Raw genomic sequence first — 27,930 nt, 5'->3', positions numbered from 1 at the left:
ATGGCGGCCATATTTTTATGACGGCAAATGACGTCATAGGGTGCAATCGAATCGCCATGAGCTCAGGAATCAGTGGAAAAAAGAATTTCGCTGATTGGCCTTACGGTTCAAAAGTTATTAGCAAAATAAAAGTGAAATTTTGGACAGGTGGTGGCGCTAGAGGGAATGACTTAGAAACACCAAAATTGGTGTATTTAATGTTGAGACGGTCCTCTATCAGAATGTCAAACCAAAACAACTTTCCCGCAATCGGTTCTATGGGCTGCCATAGACTCCCAGTCGGAAGAAGGAAGAATAATAATAATAAATATAGCTGCAAGCAGCAATTACCGGGGCCAAGCAGAATAAGACGACAAGACATGCCAACATGTCTGAAAGTGTCAGACCAACTGCAACAATGAGCAATTAAAGACATTTAAAGAGGATTTTAGGCGAAATGGCTGAAAAATCATGTAAAAAGTGATTCAAAATATGATTTAATGGATTGTCACTTTTGACCAAAAGGTGGCGCTGTTACGAAATTGATGTGGTGTGGTCAGAGTAAGTAGACAGTGACACATACAAAGTTTTGTGTCAATATGTCGAGGCATTGCAGATATAAAGCCTGAATAGTCATTTTGGCATCATGCCTCAACTTTGCTGCTGCGCTATACGAAAACGGTTTCATCAATCGACACGAAATCCATAACTTTTTGTCGGCACAGTCTGGAGATGATACGATTCGATTTTGGTGAAAATCGGACAAACGGTCTAGGAGGAGTTCGAAAAAGTAGGTTTTGAATGAAAATCAAGATGGCGGACAGGAAGTTTGGCCAAATAAGGAAAACTTGGTATCTATGTTCTCGGCTTGACCCAAGGAATCTATTAAGAACCGTGGAATTTCAATAGCCAGATTTATTCAAAAGTTATTAGCCTTTTTGGAAATTTTGTTATAACTTTTGACCACTAGGTGGCGCTGTCTTGAAATATTTTGGTTGCCTTCAGGGGATGGTGCTGATGACACAATCTGAGTTTCGTAATATTACACCAATGCATTTGTTTAGTATAGCATTTTATTTCACAAAACTGTATTGAAGTCAATGGGAATTTCATATTTTGTTCAATTATAGCGCCACCAAGAGGCTCAGTCCCACAATTTTTTTTACGTGTCCTCAGAGTGAGCCCATACATATGTGTGTCAATTTTGGTGAAAATATCTCAATTCGCTTCGGAGTTATAGACATTTATATGAAAAAACACGAAAAAAATGACTGACACATGACTTTGATTGGAAATTAGTACCCCTAAACATCAATATTTTCGCATTTGGGCATTGGCGTATAGCTATCGACCTATGTTTCCAAACTTCTGACGGTGGTTTCGTCTCGATCGGACTAGCGGTTTCAAAGATATAGCCAAATGTTTTTTAAGCGCTAAATCACAACGCTACACAAACCGTAAGGCGAAACCTAGCATGTTTGGTATCGTAGGACTCGGCAACGATTCAGGAGTCTAAAAAGATGAGTTTCGTGAAAATAAGTCGACCACACCCAAAGTTATAAGCATTTGAAAAAAAAAATTCACCACTAGGTGGCGCTGTTTCGAAACTTCTCAGGCTCATTCAGGGCATTGTGCTGATGACCCATACCACGTTTCGTAACAATCCGTTCATGCGTTCATAAAATACAGAATTTTAGCACAAAATTCAAAATGGCCGACAGCCAAAATGACCGATATGGTCAAATTGGATATCAGTCGACTCGGCATGTTGCCCTGAATCTAACGAGACCAATTGTATGATTTTTGGACAAACTGTTCAGAAGTTATAAGCAAAAATAGCCATTTTTCATATCTCCGGACCAGTAGGTGGCGCTGCGCCGAAACACAGCATGTAGCCTCAGGTCATGCTTGTGAGTACAAGTACCAAGTTTGGTCTGAATACGATAAACCGTTGCGGAGATACGGCCTTATGACTGTTTTTGCTAGCGCTACGTAAAATGTATTTGTGCGTTTATCGAAAACGGTTTGACGAATCCATTTGAATTCCATAACTTTTTGTCAGCACTACCTGAAGATGATCTGGTTCAATTTTCGTGCAAATCGGACAAACCGTCTAGGACGAGTTCGAAAAAGTAGCTTTTTTTGAAAATTCAAGATGGCGGCCATATTTTTATGACGGAAAATGACGTCATAGGGTGCAATCGAATCGCCATGAGCTCAGGAATCAGAGGAAAAAAGAATTTCGCTGATTGGCCTTTTGGTTCAAAAGTTATTAGCAAAATAAAAGTGAAACTTTGGACAGGTGGTGGCGCTAGAGGGAATGACTTAGAAACACCAAAATTGGTGTATTTAATGTTGAGACGGTCCTCTATCAGAATGTCAAACCAAAACAACTTTCCCGCAATCGGTTCTATGGGCTGCCATAGACTCCCATGGCGGAAGAATAATAATAATAATAATAATAATAATAATAATAAGAAACGGAACAGATACAATAGGTGCCTCCGCACCTTCGGTGCTTGGCCCCTAAATATAGCTGCAAGCAGCAATTATCGGGGCCAAGCGCAAGCAGATGACAGGATATGCCAACATGGCTGAAGGTGTCAGACCATCTGCAACAATGAGCAATTAAATACATTTAAAGAGGATTTTAGGCGAAATGGCTGAAAAATCATATAAAAAGTCATTCAAAATATGATTTAATGGATTATCACTTTCGACCAATAGGTGGCGCAGTTACAAATGTGATGTGATGTGGTCAGAGTGAAGTGACAATGACACATACAAAGTTTGGTGTCAATATGTCAAGGCATTGCAGAGATAAAGCCTGAATAGTGCTTTTAGCATCATGCCTCAAGTTTGCTGCTACGCTATACGAAAACGGTTTCGTCTATAGACACGAAATCCATAACTTTTAGTCAGCACAGTCTGGAGATGATACGATTCGATTTTGGTGAAAATCGGACAAACGGTCTAGGAGGAGTTCGAAAAAGTAGGTTTTGAATGAAAATCAAGATGGCGGACAGGAAGTTTGGCCAAATAAGGAAAACTTGGTATCTATGTTCTCGGCTTGACCCAAGGAATCTATTAAGACCAGTGGCATTTCAGTAGTCAGATTTATTCAAAAGTTATTAGCCTTTATGGAAATGTTGTTATAACTTTTGACCACTAGGTGGCACTGTCTTGAAATATTTTGGGTACCTTCAGGGAATGGTGCTGATGGCACATTTTGAGTTTCGTAATATTACACCAATGCATTTGTTTAGTATAGCATTTTATTTCACAAAACTGTATTGAAGTCAATGGGAATTTCATGTTTTGTTCTATTATAGCGCTACCAAGAGGCTGAGTCCCACCATTTTTTTTACATGTCCTCAGAGTGAGCTCGTACATATGTGTGTCGATTTTGGTGAAAATATCTCAATTCGCTTCGGAGTTATAGACATTTATATGAAAAAACACGTAAAAAATGACTGACACATGACTTTGATTGGAATTTACTACCCCTAAACATCAATATTTTCGCATTTGGGCATTGGCGTATAGCTATCGACCTATGTTTCCAAACTTCTGAAGGTGGTTTCGTCTCGATCGGACTAGCGGTTTCGAAGATATAGCCAAATGTTTTTTAAGCGCTAAATCACAACGCTACACAAACCGTAAGGCAAAACCTAGCATGTTTGGTATCGTGGGACTCAGCAACGATTCAGGACTCTAATGAGATGAGTCTCGTGAAAATAAGTCGACCACACCCAAAGTTATAAGCATTTGGAAGCATTTGGGGAAAAAAATTCACCACTAGGTGGCACTGTTTCGAAACTTCTCAGGCTCCTTCAGGGCATCGTGCTGATGATCCATTCCGAGTTTTGTAACGATACATTCACGCGTTCATAAAATACAGCATTTTAGCACATAATTCAAAATGGCCGACAGCCAAAATGGCTGATCGGGGAAAATTGGATATCAGTCGACTCAGCATGATGCCCTGAATCTAACGAGACCACTTTTATGATTTTTGGACAAACCATTCAGAAGTTATAAGCAAAAATAGCCATTTTTCATATCTCCGGACCAGTAGGTGGCACTGTGCCGAAACGCAGCATGTTGCCTCAGGTCATGCTTGTGATGAGATGTACCAAGTTTGGTCTTAATATGATAAAGTGTTGAGGAGATACTGGCTTGTGTCTGTTTTCGCAAGCGCTACGTAAAATTTGTTTGCGCGGTATTCGAGAACGGTTTGATGAATCAACACGAATTCCATAACTTTTTGTCGGCATGGTCTGATGATGATCTGATTCAATTTTCGTGGAAATTGGAGCAACGGCCTAGGAGGAGTTTGAAAAAGTAGGTTTTTCGGAAAATTCAAAATGGCGGAAAAATTATTATGACGAAAAATGACGTCATAGGGTGCAATCGAATCGCCCTGAGCTCAGAAATCAGAGGAAAAAAGAATTTTGTTTCTAGCCCTTGTGGTTCAAAAGTTATTAGCAGAAACATGAGTGAAACTTTGGACAGTTGGTGGCGCTAGAGGGAATGACTTAGACACACCAAAATTGGTGTATTTAATGTTGGGACTGTCCTCTATCAGAATGTCAAACCATTACAACTTTCCCGCAATCGGTTCTATGGGCTGCCATAGACTCCCAGTCGGAACAATGAAGAATAATAATAATAATAATAATAATAATAAGAACGCGAACGAAAACAATAGGTGCCTCCGCACCTTCGGTGCTTGGCCCCTAAATATAGCTGCAAGCAGCAATTACCGGGGCCAAGCAGAATAAGACGACAAGACATTTCGACATGTCTGAAAGTGTCAGACCAACTGCAACAATGAGCAATTAAAGACATTTAAAGAGGATTTTAGACAAAATGGCTGAAAAATCATAGAAACAGTAATTAAAAATATGATTTAATGGATTATCACTTTCGACAAATAGGTGGCACAGTTACAAAACTGATGTGATGTGGTCAGAGTGAGGAGACAATGACACATACAAAGTTTGGTGTCAATATGTCAAGGCATTGCAGAGATAAAGCCTGAATAGTGCTATTAGCATCATGCCTCAAATTTGCTGCTGCGCTATACGAAAACGGTTTCGTGAATTGACACGAAATCCATAACTTTTAGTCGGCACAGTCTGGGGATGATACGATTCGATTTTGGTGAAAATCGGACAAACGGTGTGGGAGGAGTTCGAAAAAGTAGATTTTGAATGAAAATAGCATTTTATCTCACAAAACTGTATTGAAGTCAATGGGAATTTCATGTTTTGTTCTATTATAGCGCCACCAAGAGGCTCAGTCCCACAATTTTTTTTTACGTGTCCTCAGAGTGAGCCCATACATATGTGTGTCAGTTTTGGTGAAAATATCTCAATTTGCTTTAGAGTTATAAACATTTATATGAAAAAACACGTAAAAAATGACTGACACATGACTTTGTTTGAATTTTACTACCCCTAAACATCAATATTTTCGCATTTGGGCATTGGCGTATAGCTATCGACCTATGTTTCCAAACTTCTGACGGTGGTTTCGTCTCGATCGGACAAGCGGTTTCGAAGATATAGCCTAATGTTTTTTAAGCGCTAAATCACAACGCTACACAAACCGTAAGGCGAAACCTAGCATGTTTGGTATCGTAGGACTCGGCAAGGTTTCAGGAGTCTAATTAGATGAGTCTTGTGAAAATAAGTCGACCAAACCCAAAGTTATAAGCGTTTGAAAAAAAAATTTCACCACTAGGTGGCGCTGTTTCGAAACTTCTCACGCTCCTTCAGGACATCGTGCTGATGACCCATGCCAAGTTTTGTAACAATCCGTTAATGCGTTCCTAAAATACAGCATTTTAGCACATAATTCAAAATGGCCGACAGTCAAAATGGCCGATATGGTAAAATTGGATATCAGTCGACTCAGCATGTTGCCCTGAATCTAACGAGACCAATTTTATGATTTTTGGACAAACAGTTCAGAAGTTATAAGCAAAAATAGCCATTTTTCATATCTCCGGACCAGTAGGTGGCGCTGCGCCGAAACGCAGCATGTAGCCTCAGGTCATGCTTGTGATGACATGTACCAAGTTTGGTCTGAATACGATAAACCGTTGCGGAGATACAGCCTTACGACTGTTTTTGCAGGTGCTACGTAAAATTTGTTCGAGCGTTTATCGAAAACGGTTTGACGAATCAATTTGAATTCCATAACTTTTTGTCAGCACTCCCTGAAGATGATCTGGTTCAATTTTCGTGCAAATCGGACAAACCGTCTAGGACGAGTTCGAAAAAGTAGGTTTTTCGAATGATTCAAAATGGCGGCCATATTTTTATTACGGAAAATTAAGTAATAGGATGCAATCGAATCGGCATGAGCTCAGGAATCAGATGAAAAAAGAATTTTGTTGATTGGCCTTACGGTTCAAAAGTTATTAGCAAGATAAAAGTGAAACTTTGGACAGGTGGTGGCGCTAGAGGGAATGACTTAGAAACACAAAAATTGGTGTATTTAATGTTGGGACTGTCCTCTATCAGAATGTCAAACCAAAACAACTTTCCCGCAATCGGTTCTATGGGCTGCCATAGACTCCAAGAGCGGAAGAAGAAGAAGAAGAAGAAGAATAATAATAATAAGAACGCGAACGGATACAATAGGTGCCTCCGCACCTTCGGTGCTTGGCCCCTAAATATAGCTGCAAGCAGCAATTACCGGGGCCAAGCAGAATAAGACGACAAGACATGCCGACATGTCTGAAAGTGTCAGACCAACTGCAACAATGAGCAATTAAAGACATTTAAAGAGGATTTTAGACGAAATGGCTGAAAAATCATAGAAACAGTAATTAAAAATATGATTTAATGGATTATCACTTTCGACAAATAGGTGGCGCAGTTACAAAACTGATGTGATGTGGTCAGAGTGAGGAGACAATGACACATACAAAGTTTGGTGTCAATATGTCAAGGCATTGCAGAGATAAAGCCTGAATAGTGCTATTAGCATCATGCCTCAAATTTGCTGCTGCGCTATACGAAAACGGTTTCGTCAATTGACACGAAATCCATAACTTTTAGTCGGCACAGTCTGGGGATGATACGATTCGATTTTGGTGAAAATCGGACAAACGGTGTGGGAGGAGTTCGAAAAAGTAGGTTTTGAATGAAAATAGCATTTTATCTCACAAAACTGTATTGAAGTCAATGGGAATTTCATGTTTTGTTCTATTATAGCGCCACCAAGAGGCTCAGTCCCACAATTTTTTTTACGTGTCCTCAGAGTGAGCCCATACATATGTGTGTCAGTTTTGGTGAAAATATCTCAATTTGCTTTAGAGTTATAAACATTTATATGAAAAAACACGTAAAAAATGACTGACACATGACTTTGTTTGAATTTTACTACCCCTAAACATCAATATTTTCGCATTTGGGCATTGGCGTATAGCTATCGACCTATGTTTCCAAACTTCTGACGGTGGTTTCGTCTCGATCGGACTAGCGGTTTCGAAGATATAGCCTAATGTTTTTTAAGCGCTAAATCACAACGCTACACAAACCGTAAGGCGAAACCTAGCATGTTTGGTATCGTAGGACTCGGCAAGGTTTCAGGAGTCTAATTAGATGAGTCTCGTGAAAATAAGTCGACCGCACCCAAAGTTATAAGCATTTGAAAAAAAAAATTCCCCACTAGGTGGCGCTGTTTCGAAACTTCTCACACTCCTTCAGGACATCGTGCTGATGACCCATGCCAAGTTTCGTAACAATCCGTTCATGCGTTCATAAAATACAGCATTTTAGCACATAATTCAAAATGGCCGACAGTCAAAATGGCCGATATGGTAAAATTGGATATCAGTCGACTCGGCATGTTGCTCTGAATCTAACGAGACCAATTTTATGATTTTTGGACAAACTGTTCAGAAGTTATAAGCAAAAATAGCCATTTTTCATATCTCCGGACCAGTAGGTGGCGCTGCGCCGAAACGCAGCATGTAGCCTCAGGTCATGCTTGTGATGACATGTACCAAGTTTGGTCTGAATACGATAAACCGTTGCAGAGATACAGCCTTACGACTGTTTTTGCAGGCGCTACGTAAAATTTGATCGTGCGTTTATTGAAAACGGTTTGACGAATCAATTTGAATTCCATAACTTTTGGTCAGCACTGCCTGAAGATGATCTGGTTCAATTTTCGTGCAAATCGGACAAACCGTCTAGGACGAGTTCGAAAAAGTAGGTTTTTCGAATGAATCAAAATGGCGGCCATATTTTTATTACAGAAAATGAAGTCATAGGATGCAATCGAATCGGCATGAGCTCAGGAATCAGAGGAAAAAATAATTTTGTTGATTGGCCTTACAGTTCAAAAGTTATTAGCAAAATAAAAGTGAAACTTTGGACAGGTGGTGGCGCTAGAGGGAATGACTTAGAAACACCAAAATTGGTGTATTTAATGTTGGGACTGTGCTCTATCAGAATGTCAAACCAAAACAACTTTCCCGCAATCGGTTCTATGGGCTGCCATAGACTCCAAGAGCGGAAGAAGAAGAAGAAGAAGAAGAATAATAATAATAAGAACGCGAACGGATACAATAGGTGCCTCCGCACCTTCGGTGCTTGGCCCCTAAATATAGCTGCAAGCAGCCATTACCGGGGCCAAGCTGAATAAGACGACAAGACATGCCGACATGTCTGAAAGTGTCAGACCAACTGCAACAATGAGCAATTAAAGACATTTAAAGAGGATTTTAGGCAAAATGCCTGAAAAATCATAGAAACAATAAATAAAAATATGATTTGATGGATTATCACTTTCGACCAATAGGTGGCGCAGTTACAAAACTGATGTGATGTGGTCAGAGTGAAGTTACAATGACACATACAAAGTTTGGTGTCAATATGTCAAGGCATTGCAGAGATAAAGCCTTAATTAATGCTATTAGCATCATGCCTCAACTTTGCTGCTGCGCTATACGAAAACGGTTTCGTCTATCGACACGAAATCCATAACTTTTAGTCGGCACGGTCTGGAGATGATACGATTCGATTTTGGTGAAAATCTGACAAACGGTCTAGGAGGAGTTCGAAAAAGTAGGTTTTGAATGAAAATCAAGATGGCGGACAAGAAGTTTGACCAAATAAGGAAAATTTGGTATCTATGTTCTCGGCTTGACCCAAGGAATCTATTAAGACCAGTGGCATTTACATAGGCCGATGTATTCAAAAGTTATTAGCAGTTTTGGAAATGTTATAACTTTTGACCACTAGGTGGCGCTGTCTCTAAATATTTTGGGTACCTTCAGGGGATGGTGCTGATGGCACATTCTGAGTTTCGTAATATTACACCAATGCATTTGTTTAGTATAGCATTTTATTTCACAAAACTGCATTGAAGTCAATGGGAATTTCATGTTTTGTTCTATTATAGCGCCACCAAGAGGCTCAGTCCCACCATTTTTTTTATGTGTCCTCAGAGTGAGCCCATACATATATGTGTCGATTTTGGTGCAAAAATCTCAATTTGCTTCGGAGTTATAGACATTTATATGAAAAAACACGAAAAAAATGACTGACACATGACTTTGATTGGAAATTAGTACCCCTAAACATCAATATTTTCGCATTTGGGCATTGGTGTATAGCTATCGACCTATGTTTCCAAACTTCTGACGGTGGTTTCGTCTCGATCGGACTAGCGGTTTCAAAGATATAGCCAAATGTTTTTTAAGCGCTAAATCACAACGCTACACAAACCGTAAGGCAAAACCTAGCATGTTTGGTATCGTAGGACTCGGCAATGATTCAGGAGTCTAAAAAGATGAGTTTCGTGAAAATAAGTCGACCACACCCAAAGTTATAAGCATTTGAAAAAAAAAATTCACCACTAGGTGGCGCTGTTTCGAAACTTCTCAGGCTCATTCAGGGCATTGTGCTGATGACCCATACCACGTTTCGTAACAATCCGTTCATGCGTTCATAAAATACAGAATTTTAGCACAAAATTCAAAATGGCCGACAGCCAAAATGACCGATATGGTCAAATTGGATATCAGTCGACTCGGCATGTTGCCCTGAATCTAACGAGACCAATTGTATGATTTTTGGACAAACTGTTCAGAAGTTATAAGCAAAAATAGCCATTTTTCATATCTCCGGACCAGTAGGTGGCGCTGCGCCGAAACACAGCATGTAGCCTCAGGTCATGCTTGTGAGTACAAGTACCAAGTTTGGTCTGAATACGATAAACCGTTGCGGAGATACGGCCTTACGACTGTTTTTGCTAGCGCTACGTAAAATGTATTCGTGCGTTTATCGAAAACGGTTTGACGAATCCATTTGAATTCCATAACTTTTTGTCAGCACTACCTGAAGATGATCTGGTTCAATTTTCGTGCAAATCGGACAAACCGTCTAGGACGAGTTCGAAAAAGTAGCTTTTTTTGAAAATTCAAGATGGCGGCCATATTTTTATGACGGCAAATGACGTCATAGGGTGCAATCGAATCGCCATGAGCTCAGGAATCAGTGGAAAAAAGAATTTCGCTGATTGGCCTTACGGTTCAAAAGTTATTAGCAAAATAAAAGTGAAATTTTGGACAGGTGGTGGCGCTAGAGGGAATGACTTAGAAACACCAAAATTGGTGTATTTAATGTTGAGACGGTCCTCTATCAGAATGTCAAACCAAAACAACTTTCCCGCAATCGGTTCTATGGGCTGCCATAGACTCCCAGTCGGAAGAAGGAAGAATAATAATAATAATAATAAATATAGCTGCAAGCAGCAATTATCGGGGCCAAGCGCAAGCAGATGACAGGATATGCCAACATGGCTGAAGGTGTCAGACCATCTGCAACAATGAGCAATTAAATACATTTAAAGAGGATTTTAGGCGAAATGGCTGAAAAATCATATAAAAAGTCATTCAAAATATGATTTAATGGATTATCACTTTCGACCAATAGGTGGCGCAGTTACAAATGTGATGTGATGTGGTCAGAGTGAAGTGACAATGACACATACAAAGTTTGGTGTCAATATGTCAAGGCATTGCAGAGATAAAGCCTGAATAGTGCTTTTAGCATCATGCCTCAAGTTTGCTGCTACGCTATACGAAAACGGTTTCGTCTATAGACACGAAATCCATAACTTTTAGTCAGCACAGTCTGGAGATGATACGATTCGATTTTGGTGAAAATCGGACAAACGGTCTAGGAGGAGTTCGAAAAAGTAGGTTTTGAATGAAAATCAAGATGGCGGACAGGAAGTTTGGCCAAATAAGGAAAACTTGGTATCTATGTTCTCGGCTTGACCCAAGGAATCTATTAAGACCAGTGGCATTTCAGTAGTCAGATTTATTCAAAAGTTATTAGCCTTTATGGAAATGTTGTTATAACTTTTGACCACTAGGTGGCACTGTCTTGAAATATTTTGGGTACCTTCAGGGAATGGTGCTGATGGCACATTTTGAGTTTCGTAATATTACACCAATGCATTTGTTTAGTATAGCATTTTATTTCACAAAACTGTATTGAAGTCAATGGGAATTTCATGTTTTGTTCTATTATAGCGCTACCAAGAGGCTGAGTCCCACCATTTTTTTTACATGTCCTCAGAGTGAGCTCGTACATATGTGTGTCGATTTTGGTGAAAATATCTCAATTCGCTTCGGAGTTATAGACATTTATATGAAAAAACACGTAAAAAATGACTGACACATGACTTTGATTGGAATTTACTACCCCTAAACATCAATATTTTCGCATTTGGGCATTGGCGTATAGCTATCGACCTATGTTTCCAAACTTCTGAAGGTGGTTTCGTCTCGATCGGACTAGCGGTTTCGAAGATATAGCCAAATGTTTTTTAAGCGCTAAATCACAACGCTACACAAACCGTAAGGCAAAACCTAGCATGTTTGGTATCGTGGGACTCAGCAACGATTCAGGACTCTAATGAGATGAGTCTCGTGAAAATAAGTCGACCACACCCAAAGTTATAAGCATTTGGAAGCATTTGGGGAAAAAAATTCACCACTAGGTGGCACTGTTTCGAAACTTCTCAGGCTCCTTCAGGGCATCGTGCTGATGATCCATTCCGAGTTTTGTAACGATACATTCACGCGTTCATAAAATACAGCATTTTAGCACATAATTCAAAATGGCCGACAGCCAAAATGGCTGATCGGGGAAAATTGGATATCAGTCGACTCAGCATGATGCCCTGAATCTAACGAGACCACTTTTATGATTTTTGGACAAACCATTCAGAAGTTATAAGCAAAAATAGCCATTTTTCATATCTCCGGACCAGTAGGTGGCACTGTGCCGAAACGCAGCATGTTGCCTCAGGTCATGCTTGTGATGAGATGTACCAAGTTTGGTCTTAATATGATAAAGTGTTGAGGAGATACTGGCTTGTGTCTGTTTTCGCAAGCGCTACGTAAAATTTGTTTGCGCGGTATTCGAGAACGGTTTGATGAATCAACACGAATTCCATAACTTTTTGTCGGCATGGTCTGATGATGATCTGATTCAATTTTCGTGGAAATTGGAGCAACGGCCTAGGAGGAGTTTGAAAAAGTAGGTTTTTCGGAAAATTCAAAATGGCGGAAAAATTATTATGACGAAAAATGACGTCATAGGGTGCAATCGAATCGCCCTGAGCTCAGAAATCAGAGGAAAAAAGAATTTTGTTTCTAGCCCTTGTGGTTCAAAAGTTATTAGCAGAAACATGAGTGAAATTTGGACAGTTGGTGGCGCTAGAGGGAATGACTTAGACACACCAAAATTGGTGTATTTAATGTTGGGACTGTCCTCTATCAGAATGTCAAACCATTACAACTTTCCCGCAATCGGTTCTATGGGCTGCCATAGACTCCCAGTCGGAACAATGAAGAATAATAATAATAATAATAATAATAATAAGAACGCGAACGAAAACAATAGGTGCCTCCGCACCTTCGGTGCTTGGCCCCTAATAAATATAGCTGCAAGCAGCAATTATCGGGGCCAAGCGCAAGCAGACGACAGGATATGCCAACATGGCTGAAAGTGTCAGACCAACTGGAACAATGAGCAGTTAAATACATTTTAAGAGGATTTTAGATGAAATGGCTGAAAAATCATATAAAAAGTCATTTAAAATATGATTTAATGGATTATCACTTTCGACCAATAGGTGGCGCAGTTACAAAAGTGATGTGATGTGGTCAGAGTGAAGTGACAATGACGCATACAAAGTTTGGTGTCAATATGTCAAGGCATTGCAGAGATAAAGCCTGAATAGTGCTTTTAGCATCATGCCTCAACTTTGCTGCTACGCTATACGAAAACGGTTTCGTCTATTGACACGAAATCCATAACTTTTATTCAGCATAGTCTGGAGATGATACGATTCGATTTTGGTGAAAATTGGACAAACGGTCTAGGAGGAGTTCGAAAAAGTAGGTTTTGACTGAAAATCAAGATGGCGGACAGGAAGTTTGGCCAAATAAGGAAAACTTGGTATCTATGTTCTCGGCTTGACCGAAGGAATCTATTAAGACCAGTGGCATTTCAAAAGCCAGATTTATTCAAAATTTATTAGCCTTTTTGGAAATTTTGTCATAACATTTGATCACTAGGTGGCGCTCTCTCGAAATATTTTGGGTACCTTCAGGGGATGGTGCTGATGGCACATTCTGAGTTTCGTAATATTACACCAATGCATTTGTTTAGTATAGCATTTTAATTCACAAAACTGTATTGAAGTCAATGGGAATTTCATGTTTTGTTCTTTTATATCGCCACCAAGAGGCTCAGTCCCACCATTTTTTTAATGTGTCCTCAGAGTGAGCCCATGCATATTTGTGTCAATTTTGGTGAAAATATCTCAATTCGCTTTGGAGTTATAGACATTTATATGAAAAAACACGTAAAAAATGACTGACACATGACTTTGATTGGATTTTACTACCCCTTACTATCAATATTTTCGTATTTGGGCATTGGCGTATAGCTATCGACCTATGTTTCCAAACTTCTGAAGGTGGTTTCGTCTCGATCGGACAAGCGGTTTCAAAGATATAGCCAAATGTTTTTTAAGCGCTAAATCACAACGCTACACAAACCATAAGGCAAAACCTAACATGTTTGGTATCGTTGGACTCGGCAACGATTCAGGAGTCTAAAGAGATGAGTCCTGTGAAAATAAGTTGACCACACCCAAAGTTAGAAGCATTTGGAAGTATTTGGGGAAAAAAATTCACCACTAGATGGCACTGTTTCGAAACTTCTCAGGCTCCTTCAGGACATCATGCTGATGACCCATACCGAGTTTCGTAACGATACGTTCATGCATTCCTAAAATACAGCATTTTAGCACATAATTCAAAATGGCCGACAGCCAAAATGGCTGATCGGGGAAAATTGGATATCAGTCGACTCAGCATGACGCCCTGAATCTAACGAGACCACTTTTATGATTTTTGGACAAACTGTTCAGAAGTTATAAGCAAAAATAGCCATTTTTCATATCTCCGGACCAGTAGGTGGCGCTGCGCCGAAACGCAGCATGTAGCCTCAGGTCATGCTTGTGATGACATGTACCAAGTTTGGTCTGAATATGATAAAGTGTTGAGGAGATACTGGCTTGTGTCTATTTCCGCAAGCGCTACATAAAATTTGTTTGCGCGGTATTCGAGAACGGTTCGACGAATCAACACGAATTCCATAACTTTTTGTCGGCATGGTCTGAAGATGATCTGATTCAATTTTCGTGGAAATTGGAGCGACGGCCTAGGAGGAGTTCGAAAAAGTAGCTTTTTCGGAAAATTCAAAATGGCGGAAAAATTATAATGACGGAAAATGATGCCATAGGGTGCAATCGAATCGCCATGAGCTCACGAATCAGAGGAAAAAAGAATTTTGTTTCTAGCCATTGTGGTTCAAAAGTTATTAGCAGAAACATGAGTGAAACTTTGGACAGTTGGTGGCGCTAGAGGGAATGACTTAGACACACCAAAATTGGTATATTTAATGTTGGGACTGTCCTCTATCAGAATGTCAAACCATTACAACTTTCCCACAATCGGTTCTATGGGCTGCCATAGACTCCCAGTCGGAACAATGAAGAATAATAATAATAATAATAATAATAATAAGAACGCGAACGAAAACAATAGGTGCCTCCGCACCTTCGGTGCTTGGCCCCTAATAATAATAATAATAAATATAGCTGCAAGCAGCAATTACCGGGGCCAAGCAGAATAAGACGACAAGACATGCCGACATGTCTGAAAGTGTCAGACCAACTGCAACAATGAGCAATTAAAGACATTTAAAGAGGATTTTAGACGAAATGGCTGAAAAATCATAGAAACAGTAATTAAAAATATGATTTAATGGATTATCACTTTCGACAAATAGGTGGCACAGTTACAAAACTGATGTGATGTGGTCAGAGTGAGGAGACAATGACACATACAAAGTTTGGTGTCAATATGTCAAGGCATTGCAGAGATAAAGCCTGAATAGTGCTATTAGCATCATGCCTCAAATTTGCTGCTGCGCTATACGAAAACGGTTTCGTCAATTGACACGAAATCCATAACTTTTAGTCGGCACAGTCTGGGGATGATACGATTCGATTTTGGTGAAAATCGGACAAACGGTGTGGGAGGAGTTCGAAAAAGTATGTTTTGAATGAAAATAGCATTTTATCTCACAAAACTGTATTGAAGTCAATGGGAATTTCATGTTTTGTTCTATTATAGCGCCACCAAGAGGCTCAGTCCCACAATTTTTTTTACGTGTCCTCAGAGTGAGCCCATACATATGTGTGTCAGTTTTGGTGAAAATATCTCAATTTGCTTTAGAGTTATAAACATTTATATGAAAAAACACGTAAAAAATGACTGACACATGACTTTGTTTGAATTTTACTACCCCTAAACATCAATATTTTCGCATTTGGGCATTGGCATATAGCTATCGACCTATGTTTCCAAACTTCTGACGGTGGTTTCGTCTCGATCGGACAAGCGGTTTCGAAGATATAGCCTAATGTTTTTTAAGCGCTAAATCACAACGCTACACAAACCGTAAGGCGAAACCTAGCATGTTTGGTATCGTAGGACTCGGCAAGGTTTCAGGAGTCTAATTAGATGAGTCTCGTGAAAATAAGTCGACCGCACCCAAAGTTATAAGCATTTGAAAAAAAAAATTCCCCACTAGGTGGCGCTGTTTCGAAACTTCTCACACTCCTTCAGGACATCGTGCTGATGACCCATGCCAAGTTTCGTAACAATCCGTTCATGCGTTCATAAAATACAGCATTTTAGCACATAATTCAAAATGGCCGACAGTCAAAATGGCCGATATGGTAAAATTGGATATCAGTCGACTCGGCATGTCGCCCTGAATCTAACGAGACAAATTTTATGATTTTTGGACAAACTGTTCAGAAGTTATAAGCAAAAATAGCCATTTTTCATATCTCCGGACCAGTAGGTGGCGCTGCGCCGAAACGCAGCATGTAGCCTCAGGTCATGCTTGTGATGACATGTACCAAGTTTGGTCTGAATACGATAAACCGTTGCAGAGATACAGCCTTACGACTGTTTTTGCAGGCGCTACGTAAAATTTGTTCGTGCGTTTATTGAAAACGGTTTGACGAATCAATTTGAATTCCATAACTTTTGGTCAGCACTGCCTGAAGATGATCTGGTTCAATTTTCGTGCAAATCGGACAAACCGTCTAGGACGAGTTCGAAAAAGTAGCTTTTTCAGAAAATTAAAAATGGCGGCCATATTTATATGACGGAAAATGACGTCATAGGGTGCAATCGAATCGGCATGAGCTCAGAAATAAGAGGAAAAAAGAATTTTGTTGATTGGCCTTACGGTTCAAAAGTTATTAGCAAAATAAAAGTGAAACTTTGGACAGGTGGTGGCGCTAGAGGGAATGACTTAGAAACACAAAAAATGGTGTATTTAATGTTGGGACTGTCCTCTATCAGAATGTCAAACCAAAACAACTTTCCCGCAATCGGTTCTATGGGCTGCCATAGACTCCCATGGCGGAAGAAGAATAATAATAAATATAGCTGCAAGCAGCAATTACCGGGGCCAAGCAGAATAAGACGACAAGACATGCCAACATGTCTGAAAGTGTCAGACCAACTGCAACAATGAGCAATTATAGACTTTAAAGAGGATTTTATGCAAAATGCCTGAAAAATCATAGAAACAATAATTAAAAATATGATTTTATGGATTATCACTTTCGACCAATAGGTGGCACAGTTACAAAACTGATGTGATGTGGTCAGAGTGAAGTGACAATGACACATACAAAGTTTGGTGTCAATATGTCAAGGCATTGCAGAGATAAAGCCTGAATAGTGCTATTAGCATCATGCCTCAACTTTGCTGCTGCGCTATACGAAAACGGTTTCGTCTGTCGACACGAAATCCATAACTTTTAGTCGGCACGGTCTGGAGATGATACGATTCGATTTTGGTGAAAATCGGACAAACGGTCTAGGAGGAGTTCGAAAAAGTAGGTTTTGAATGAAAATCAAGATGGCGGACAAGAAGTTTGACCAAATAAGGAAAATTTGGTATCTATGTTCTCGGCTTGACCCAAGGAATCTATTAAGACCAGTGGCATTTACATAGGCCGATGTATTCAAAAGTTATTAGCAGTGTTGGAAATGTTGTTATAACTTTTGACCACTAGGTGGCGCTGTCTCTAAATATGTTGGGTACCTTCAGGGGATGGTGCTGATGGCACATTCTGAGTTTCGTAATATTACACCAATGCATTTGTTAAGTATAGCATTTTATTTCACAAAACTGCATTGAAGTCAATGGGAATTTCATGTTTTGTTCTATTATAGCGCCACCAAGAGGCTCAGTCCCACCATTTTTTTTATGTGTCCTCAGAGTGAGCCCATACATCTATGTGTTGATTTTGGTGCAAAAATCTCAATTTGCTTCGGAGTTATAGACATTTATATGAAAAAACACGTAAAAAATGACTGACACATGACTTTGATTGAATATTACTACCCCTAAACATCAATATTTTCACATTTGGGCATTGGCGTATAGCTATCGACCTATGTTTCCAAACTTCTGAAGGTGGTTTCGTCTTGATCGGACAAGCTGTTTCAAAGATATAGCCAAATGTTTTTTAAGCGCTAAATCACAACGCTACACAAACCATAAGGCGAAACCTAACATGTTTGGTATCGTTGGACTCGGCAACGATTCAGGAGTCTAAAGAGATGAGTCCTGTGAAAATAAGTTGACCACACCCAAAGTTATAAGCATTTGGAAGCATTTGGGGAAAAAAATTCACCACTAGATGGCACTGTTTCGAAACTTCTCAGGCTCCTTCAGGACATCGTGCTGATGACCCATACCGAGTTTCATAACGATACGTTCATGCATTCCTAAAATACAGCATTTTAGCACATAATTCAAAATGGCCGACAGCCAAAATGGCTGATCTGGGAAAATTGGATATCAGTCGACTCAGCATGATCCCTTGAATCTAACGAGACCACTTTTATGATTTTTGGACAAACCATTCAGAAGTTATAAGCAAAAAAAGCCATTTTTCATATCTCCGGACCAGAGGGTGGCACTGCGACGAAACGCAGCATGTAGGCTCAGGTCATGCTTGTGATGATATGTGCTTAGTTTGGTCTGAATACGATAAAGCGTTGCGGAGATACAGGCTTGTGTCTGTTTTCGCAAGCGCTACATAAAATTTGTTTGCGCGGTATTCGAAAACGGTTTGACGAATCAACACGAATTCCATAACTTTTTGTCGGCATGGTCTGAAGATGATCTGATTCAATTTTCGTGGAAATTGGACCAACGGCCTAGAAGGAGTTCGAAAAAGTAGGTTTTTCGGAAAATTCAAAATGGCGGAAACATTTTTATGACGAAAAATGACGTCATATGGTGCATTCGAATCGTCATGAGCTCAGGAATCAGAGGAAAAACGAATTTTGTTTCTAGCCCTAGTGGTTCAAAAGTTATTAGCATCAACATGAGTGCAACTTTGGACAGTTGGTGGCGCTAGAGGGAAAGACTTAGACACACCAAAATTGGTGTATTTAATGTTGGGACTGTCCTCTATTAGAATGTCAAATCATTATAACTTTCCCACGATCGGTTCTATGGGCTGCCATAGACTCCCAGTCGGAAGAAGGAATAATAATAATAATAATAATAATAAATATAGCTGCAAGCAGCAATTACCGGGGCCAAGCAGAATAAGACGACAAGACATTTCGACATGTCTGAAAGTGTCAGACCAACTGCAACAATGAGCAATTAAAGACATTTAAAGAGGATTTTAGACAAAATGGCTGAAAAATCATAGAAACAGTAATTAAAAATATGATTTAATGGATTATCACTTTCGACAAATAGGTGGCACAGTTACAAAACTGATGTGATGTGGTCAGAGTGAGGAGACAATGACACATACAAAGTTTGGTGTCAATATGTCAAGGCATTGCAGAGATAAAGCCTGAATAGTGCTATTAGCATCATGCCTCAAATTTGCTGCTGCGCTATACGAAAACGGTTTCGTGAATTGACACGAAATCCATAACTTTTAGTCGGCACAGTCTGGGGATGATACGATTCGATTTTGGTGAAAATCGGACAAACGGTGTGGGAGGAGTTCGAAAAAGTAGATTTTGAATGAAAATAGCATTTTATCTCACAAAACTGTATTGAAGTCAATGGGAATTTCATGTTTTGTTCTATTATAGCGCCACCAAGAGGCTCAGTCCCACAATTTTTTTTTACGTGTCCTCAGAGTGAGCCCATACATATGTGTGTCAGTTTTGGTGAAAATATCTCAATTTGCTTTAGAGTTATAAACATTTATATGAAAAAACACGTAAAAAATGACTGACACATGACTTTGTTTGAATTTTACTACCCCTAAACATCAATATTTTCGCATTTGGGCATTGGCGTATAGCTATCGACCTATGTTTCCAAACTTCTGACGGTGGTTTCGTCTCGATCGGACAAGCGGTTTCGAAGATATAGCCTAATGTTTTTTAAGCGCTAAATCACAACGCTACACAAACCGTAAGGCGAAACCTAGCATGTTTGGTATCGTAGGACTCGGCAAGGTTTCAGGAGTCTAATTAGATGAGTCTTGTGAAAATAAGTCGACCAAACCCAAAGTTATAAGCGTTTGAAAAAAAAATTTCACCACTAGGTGGCGCTGTTTCGAAACTTCTCACGCTCCTTCAGGACATCGTGCTGATGACCCATGCCAAGTTTTGTAACAATCCGTTAATGCGTTCCTAAAATACAGCATTTTAGCACATAATTCAAAATGGCCGACAGTCAAAATGGCCGATATGGTAAAATTGGATATCAGTCGACTCAGCATGTTGCCCTGAATCTAACGAGACCAATTTTATGATTTTTGGACAAACAGTTCAGAAGTTATAAGCAAAAATAGCCATTTTTCATATCTCCGGACCAGTAGGTGGCGCTGCGCCGAAACGCAGCATGTAGCCTCAGGTCATGCTTGTGATGACATGTACCAAGTTTGGTCTGAATACGATAAACCGTTGCGGAGATACAGCCTTACGACTGTTTTTGCAGGTGCTACGTAAAATTTGTTCGAGCGTTTATCGAAAACGGTTTGACGAATCAATTTGAATTCCATAACTTTTTGTCAGCACTCCCTGAAGATGATCTGGTTCAATTTTCGTGCAAATCGGACAAACCGTCTAGGACGAGTTCGAAAAAGTAGGTTTTTCGAATGATTCAAAATGGCGGCCATATTTTTATTACGGAAAATTAAGTAATAGGATGCAATCGAATCGGCATGAGCTCAGGAATCAGATGAAAAAAGAATTTTGTTGATTGGCCTTACGGTTCAAAAGTTATTAGCAAGATAAAAGTGAAACTTTGGACAGGTGGTGGCGCTAGAGGGAATGACTTAGAAACACAAAAATTGGTGTATTTAATGTTGGGACTGTCCTCTATCAGAATGTCAAACCAAAACAACTTTCCCGCAATCGGTTCTATGGGCTGCCATAGACTCCAAGAGCGGAAGAAGAAGAAGAAGAAGAAGAATAATAATAATAAGAACGCGAACGGATACAATAGGTGCCTCCGCACCTTCGGTGCTTGGCCCCTAATAATAAATATAGCTGCAAGCAGCAATTACCGGGGCCAAGCAGAATAAGACGACAAGACATGCCAACATGTCTGAAAGTGTCAGACCAACTGCAACAATGAGCAATTATAGACTTTAAAGAGGATTTTATGCAAAATGCCTGAAAAATCATAGAAACAATAATTAAAAATATGATTTTATGGATTATCACTTTCGACCAATAGGTGGCGCAGTTACAAAACTGATGTGATGTGGTCAGAGTGAAGTGACAATGACACATACAAAGTTTGGTGTCAATATGTCAAGGCATTGCAGAGATAAAGCCTGAATAGTGCTATTAGCATCATGCCTCAACTTTGCTGCTGCGCTATACGAAAACGGTTTCGTCTATCGACACGAAATCCATAACTTTTAGTCGGCACGGTCTGGAGATGATACGATTCGATTTTGGTGAAAATCGGACAAACGGTCTAGGAGGAGTTCGAAAAAGTAGGTTTTGACTGAACATCAAGATGGCGGACAGGAAGTTCGGCCAAATAAGGAAAACTTGGTATCTATGTTCTCGGCTTGACCCAAGGAATCTATTAAGACCAGTGGCATTTCAATAGACAGATTTATTCAAAAGTTATTAGCCTTTTTGGAAATTTTATTATAACTTTTGACCACTAGGTGGCGCTGTTTCGAAATATTTTGAGTACCTTCAGGGGATGGTGCTGAAGGCACATTCTGAGTTTCGTAATATTACACCAATGCATTTGTTTAGTATAGCATTTTATTTCACAAAACTCTATTGAAATCAATGGGAATTTCATGTTTTGTTCTATTATAGCGCCACCAAGAGGCTCAGTCCCACCATTTTTTTTATGTGTCATCAGAGTGAGCCCATACATATATGTGTCGATTTTGGTGCAAAAATCTCAATTTGCTTCGGAGTTATAGACATTTATATGAAAAAACACGTAAAAAATGGCTGACACATGACTTTGATTGAATATTACTACCCCTAAACATCAATATTTTCACATTTGGGTATTAGCGTATAGTTAACAAGCTATGATTGCAAACTTCTGACGGTGGTTTCGTCTCAATCGGACAAACGGTTTCGAAGATATAGCCTAATGTTTTTTAAGCGCTAAATCACAATGCTACACAAACCGTTAGGCGAAACCTAACATGTTTGGTATCGTTGGACTCGGCAACGATTCAGGAGTCCAATGAGATGAGTTTCGTGAAAATAAGTCGATCACACCCAAAGTTATAAGCATTTTAAAAAAAAAATTCACCACTAGGTGGCGCTGTTTCGAAACTTCTCACACTCCTTCAGGACATCGTGCTGATGACCCATACCAAGTTTCGTAACAATCCGTTCATGCGTTGTTAAAATACAGCATTTTAGCACAAAATTCAAAATGGCCGACAGTCAAATTGGCCGATATGGCAAAATTGGATATCAGTCGACTCGGCATGACGCCCTGAATCTATCAAGACCAATTTTATGATTTTTGGACAAACTGTTCAGAAGTTATAAGCAAAAATTGCCATTTTTCATATCTCCGGACCTGTAGGTGGCGCTGTGCCGAAACGCAGCATGTAGCCTCAGGTCATGCTTGTGAGTACATGTACCAAGTTTGGTCTGAATACGATAAAGCGTTGCGGAGATACAGCCTTACGACTGTTTTTGCAAGCGCTACGTAAAATTTGTTCGAGCGTTTATCGAAAACGGTTTGACGAATCAATTTGAATTCCATAACTTTTGGTCAGCACTGCCTGAAGATGATCTGGTTCAATTTTGGTACAAATCGGACAAACCGTCTAGGACGAGTTCGAAAAAGTACCTTTTTAGGAAAATTCAAAATGGCGGCCATGTTTTTATGACGGAAAATGACGATATAGGGTGCAATCGAATCGTCATGAGCTCAGGAATCAGAGGAAAAAAGGATTTCGCTGATTGGCCTTACGGTTCAAAAGTTATTAGCAAAGTAAAAGTGAAACTTTGGACAGGTGGTGGCGCTAGAGGGAATGACTTAGACACACCAAAATTGGTGTACTTAATGTTGGGACTGTCCTCTATCAGAATGTCAAACCAAAACAACTTTCCCGCAATCGGTTCTATGGGCTGCCATAGACTCCCAGAGCGGAAGAAGAAGAAGAAGAATAATAATAATAAGAACGCGAACGGATACAATAGGTGCCTCCGCACCTTCGGTGCTTGGCCCCTAATAATAATAAGAACGCGAACAGAAACAATAGGTGCCTCCGCACCTTCGGTGCTTGGCCCCTAATAATAATAATAATAAGAAACGGAACAGATACAATAGGTGCCTCCGCACCTTCGGTGCTTGGCCCCTAATAATTTGCATTACTGAGCCTGGGTTCTCCCAAGGTTTTTTTTTTCTCTCCATTAGGTCACCTGATGGAGTTTTTCGGTTCCTTGCCACTGTTGCCTTTGGCTTGCTCAGTTGGGGATACTTAATTTAATTAATCAATCAACAATACTATTGATGAGCATTACCAAACGTGGACGTTTTACACTAGAAACAAACACTGATGTACTATTTTATTTAATACTGTGAAGCTGCTTTGATACAATATGTATTGTGAAAAGCGCTATATAAATAAAGTTGACTTGACTTGACTTGAATAATTTGCAAGAGCGTGATTATAAACACAACGAGGCTTTGAAAGTAGACTGACTAGTGAGTAGACGAGTTTACCTGTTCGACTGATGATGTTTAATGTCCCCTACAACCTTTGTGGTCCCATTTAGCCACTTGTTAGCAACCGCATTTTTCAAGACAAGTAAAAGCTTTAAAAAATTCACAAGGGGACATTGCTGATGTATTTTTATGTTGTTGAATAAAACGTTAAAATATCTTAATATCACCACACTAAAAACCCATTGACTTCAGGACGATGGAACTAGAACTGCTAAAATGCTAACTCTTTTCCAGGTTTTGGCCCACTATAATAATAATACATCACCCGTGCAGCACTCAATAAACTGATCATAGGAAATAATTTTATGTATTTTTTTCTGTTTTCTTCAGATGACTATTATGATGCCAGATTTAACATCTTGCAGGAACATACAGGATGGGTTATCAGCACACCCAATTACACTTCTGGCTACTTCTAACGGCACACAGATTGCTGTTCAGGTAGAATGAGGCTGGAATACACTACATGACTTTTGCCCAGAGTTTTGCCTGATTTACAGTTGGAGGAGTTGATGCTAGTTGCTTAAAGTTACAGCCAATCTGCAGATTTTAGGCAGTTGGAGTTGACCAATTCGCATATGATAGCCACAGACCATGATGTTGTAGGTTAAGACTATGATTTCATCCAGTCGGAGAATATCAAACATTTTTAAAACATTATTTTCATTTGCAACAAGCAAGTGCATGTTTCTGCATGAATTTAGACACCGACCAACGTGGACAATCACCAGATTTTAGTACATCACTTCTCAGACTTTCCACAACCCGACAAAGGGCAATTGAACATGTTTAATTGTTAAAACAATCCACCAGCGCCAACGGACGCCGACACACTGATCTGGCAAAACCTGATGAAGTGTCTGTTGGCGCTGGTCGTGTCTGTCGGTGCAGTGTGAATTAGCCTTTAGTTGTGTTTGGAACCAAAGTCTGGTAACCATTTACAAAGTTGGCAAGTTTATGATCCCTAATATTTTTAAGAATCATACAGACTGCGTCCAAAAGCTGTCACATCCTGACTACTGAGATTCCTTCATCTGAGTTTTGAAGGTAGCACAGATACACTGATGAGCCAAACCATTATAACCAGTCACAGGTGAAGCGAATATTGTTGATCATCTCCTAACAAGGCTATATATTAAGGTCTGGGTGGATTAGATGGTAAGCAAACTATCAGATCTCGTAATCAACGTGTTGGATACAGGAGAGATGCAGGAATAAAGATCTGAATGACTTTGATAAGGGACAAATTGTTATGGCAAAGCGACTGATATCCCACTATCCTGTGCATTCAATTCCATGAAAGTTGAGCTGAAGGAAACAAATTGAGTCTGAAAGTCGTGGTTGTTGGTTTCACTCGCTTTTATTTTTCCAATGCAATTTTTGACCTTGATTTTTAACTGTATAGCTGGGCATATGTATATGGGTCAATGACGTGACGGGTCATTTTTTTTGTCCTTAATAATAATAAAAAAACAAATATATAACATCCAAAGTATGTAAGGTAGTACAACTTGATCTCTTTTACTGAATCCAAAAGGTTTTAATTATATTTTACTACATATAAAGGTATTTTAAAGATTTTGAAGTGTCAAAAGGTCATTTGGTAAAACCGATATAGTAAATATTTAAATGGAATAATATTGTTTTTAATAACTAAAGGAACTACAATAAGACAAATATAACGCAGATAAGGCTCTTTTTTTTACATTTCCCCTTTTCTCCTTTCCCTGTGCAATATTTTACTTGAATATGTTGGAGTGTTTAAAGTAGTCCAATAAATGATTACATTTATGAGATAAGTGATGTTTTTTTTTTTTTATATTTATTCTGTGGTACACACTATATACTATCTCAACATCAATGTCAAATCAGTTTTTAACTTTCAAATCAGTGGTTAAATCGAATGACATTTTTGGTGACATTTTTTCCATCTTGTAAAATTGATTGGGTTAATTGATTGTACAAACCACACAATCTTATTGTTAACACCTAGGTAAACTTAAAAAATGGTTTCAAATATAGTTATATCCCCATTCTATTTTTTTACACTTTTAAAAACCTTATTCGTCAATGACCCATATATTATTGTTGTATTCTATCTTGTAGCTCAACGAACAGACTTCACTGGAAGAGGCTCTGAGGATAGCGTCATCATTACAGGGAGGAGAAACAACAGGACTGGCCAATTAACTACCTTCACCTTCAGTATTCAGTGTAACTAGTGATTCCAATGATGAACAAATGATGAACTTTTGTAATTACCCTTTCACCACAATTGTACAGAGGTTACACTGTGCACTATGAAAGCATTTTTAACAGATTTGTTCACATTGAAATAGATATCTAAAAGGCGGACACCTGTTTGCATTTTTTAAATAAAAAGAGATGAAGGGGATGTTTAGTGTGTCGTGATGATTTCTCGTTTACGACATTGATTCGACTCCAAATGTTCTCTCTTCCCTTGAAGAGCACAAGGTTTGTGCCATTATGTCTTTAAAGCAACATACCTAATGCAACTACTAATACATTTTTCGTATGTTAAAGTGTAAAAGTGTTACCCAAGTGTCAAGCTGAACTATTTTGTAGTAAATTAGAAAATGTAAAACAAGCATTTTGACTAGTCTCAGATACATATAGTATAAGATAAGGCCAAATAGTTCAAAAATAAAAATATATCTTTTTGGGGGGGGCAAAAAATAGTTTTGACAGATGAAAAAGTAAAGGCTGCAGTGAAGTTGGGCAATAGCAAATCATCCATACAGTCTTTCAAGACTGGTGGAGGCAGGAATTTTAATTTCACCAGGAAACGCATACATAATGAATGTTTAATATGAGGAACTGTCATGTCAAGTTGAAAGGGAATGAATTGGTAAAAAATATTCTATTCTTTTAAACTTGTGCAAACTGCAAGAAATATTCATGTTCACAGCTTTTGTTTACTATACAATTTACTTGCAGTTATTTTAAAATGTAAGATACATGAGCAAAAAATTAGCTTGTTTATCTAGAAGAAACATGGTTAAGAAACAACGGCCTGTGTGATTGAAATTATATTGTAAAACTGTGAAGATTATGAAAATGAAATCACTGGAAAACAATGTAGTCTGTAGAACTTGTTTGTTAGATGACTTGATGCCAAAAGATTATCAGCGGAGTCTTAGCACTTGAAATTCTTAAGACTTTTTATGAAACATTAGAACTTCCTCCTTGTACTCTTCTGACTTCATTCCTACGGTTGTTTCTTGTTTGGGTCATTTATAAGACCTGTTTTTCAGGGCTATAAGTAGAAGTAGTGTTTCCCCAGAACGAACTAGTTGCTGTGGCATTTTCTGCCTGTGATGTGGTGCGGACAATCCAGGAAAGCGTTTTTAGATGTCTTAAATTACACATGGCTTGACACAATAGATAACATCTGACACTTCTTCTTTAATTTCTATATTTATAGATTAAGTCATTTGTATGGGTTAGGTTGCAGGGGTTTTTTTTATAGCTTTTTGCCCCGGGGAGATAAGATGATGAAAAATCATCAAAGTATTGAATAAAGTAGGCTATGTACACATTTATATTTTTTCCACACACACCGGGTGTACCTACGTTTCAGCAGTTTTGCCAACAAGTCAGTTGCCATAAAATTTCGTACTCTGATAGCACATGTAGGCCTACATCATCTGCATTTACATTTGCAAGATGTACATGTTTGCTCATATGCAATATGTCTCTAAGATGTTTCCCGTCAGATGTTAAATAGACATTTAGAAAACATCTTTAAGACGTTTATCAGATGTTTGAACACAACAGATGTTTTCCAGATGAAGTGCTCTTTAGCAGACATATTAGAGACGTACCTGTGCTATGCATGTCAAAATGCGGCAAAAAGACGCTATATTGAAGTCTTCTGAGGAGGTAACCACCCCGATAGCACACGTACATCTCTGAGACGTCTATTTGATGTGTCCGTTTTCATCTCAAGATGTATTTTTCAGAATGTTTGCTCATCTGCAATATGTCTCTAAGATGTTTCCTGTCAGATGTTAAATATACATTTAGCAAACGTCTTTAAGATGTTTATGAAACTGACTTTTTT

General features: G+C 39.0%; 1 protein-coding gene across 3 annotated transcripts in view; it reads left to right on the top strand.

The window, feature by feature from the left end:
- znf143a (zinc finger protein 143a) overlaps positions 1–26,937 on the top strand; it is a 46,021-nt gene extending 19,084 nt beyond the window's left edge. Inside the window, exons 15-16 of one of the 3 annotated variants that reach the window (XM_081359457.1) lie at positions 24,177–24,287; positions 25,953–26,937. In XM_081359457.1, coding sequence (XP_081215583.1) covers positions 24,177–24,287; positions 25,953–26,036 — 195 coding nt within the window. In that variant the 3' untranslated portion in view covers positions 26,037–26,937. The remainder of the gene's footprint in view (positions 1–24,176; positions 24,288–25,952) is intronic. The other 2 variants (XM_081359458.1, XM_081359459.1) reach the window with 2 other exon arrangements.
- The last annotated feature ends 993 nt before the right edge of the window (positions 26,938–27,930 follow it).

The sequence above is a fragment of the Scardinius erythrophthalmus genome (genome assembly GCF_964197995.2).
Source record: "Scardinius erythrophthalmus genome assembly, chromosome: 2".
Lineage (NCBI taxonomy): Eukaryota > Metazoa > Chordata > Actinopteri > Cypriniformes > Leuciscidae > Scardinius > Scardinius erythrophthalmus.
This window is presented reverse-complemented; position numbering and strand designations above follow the sequence as displayed.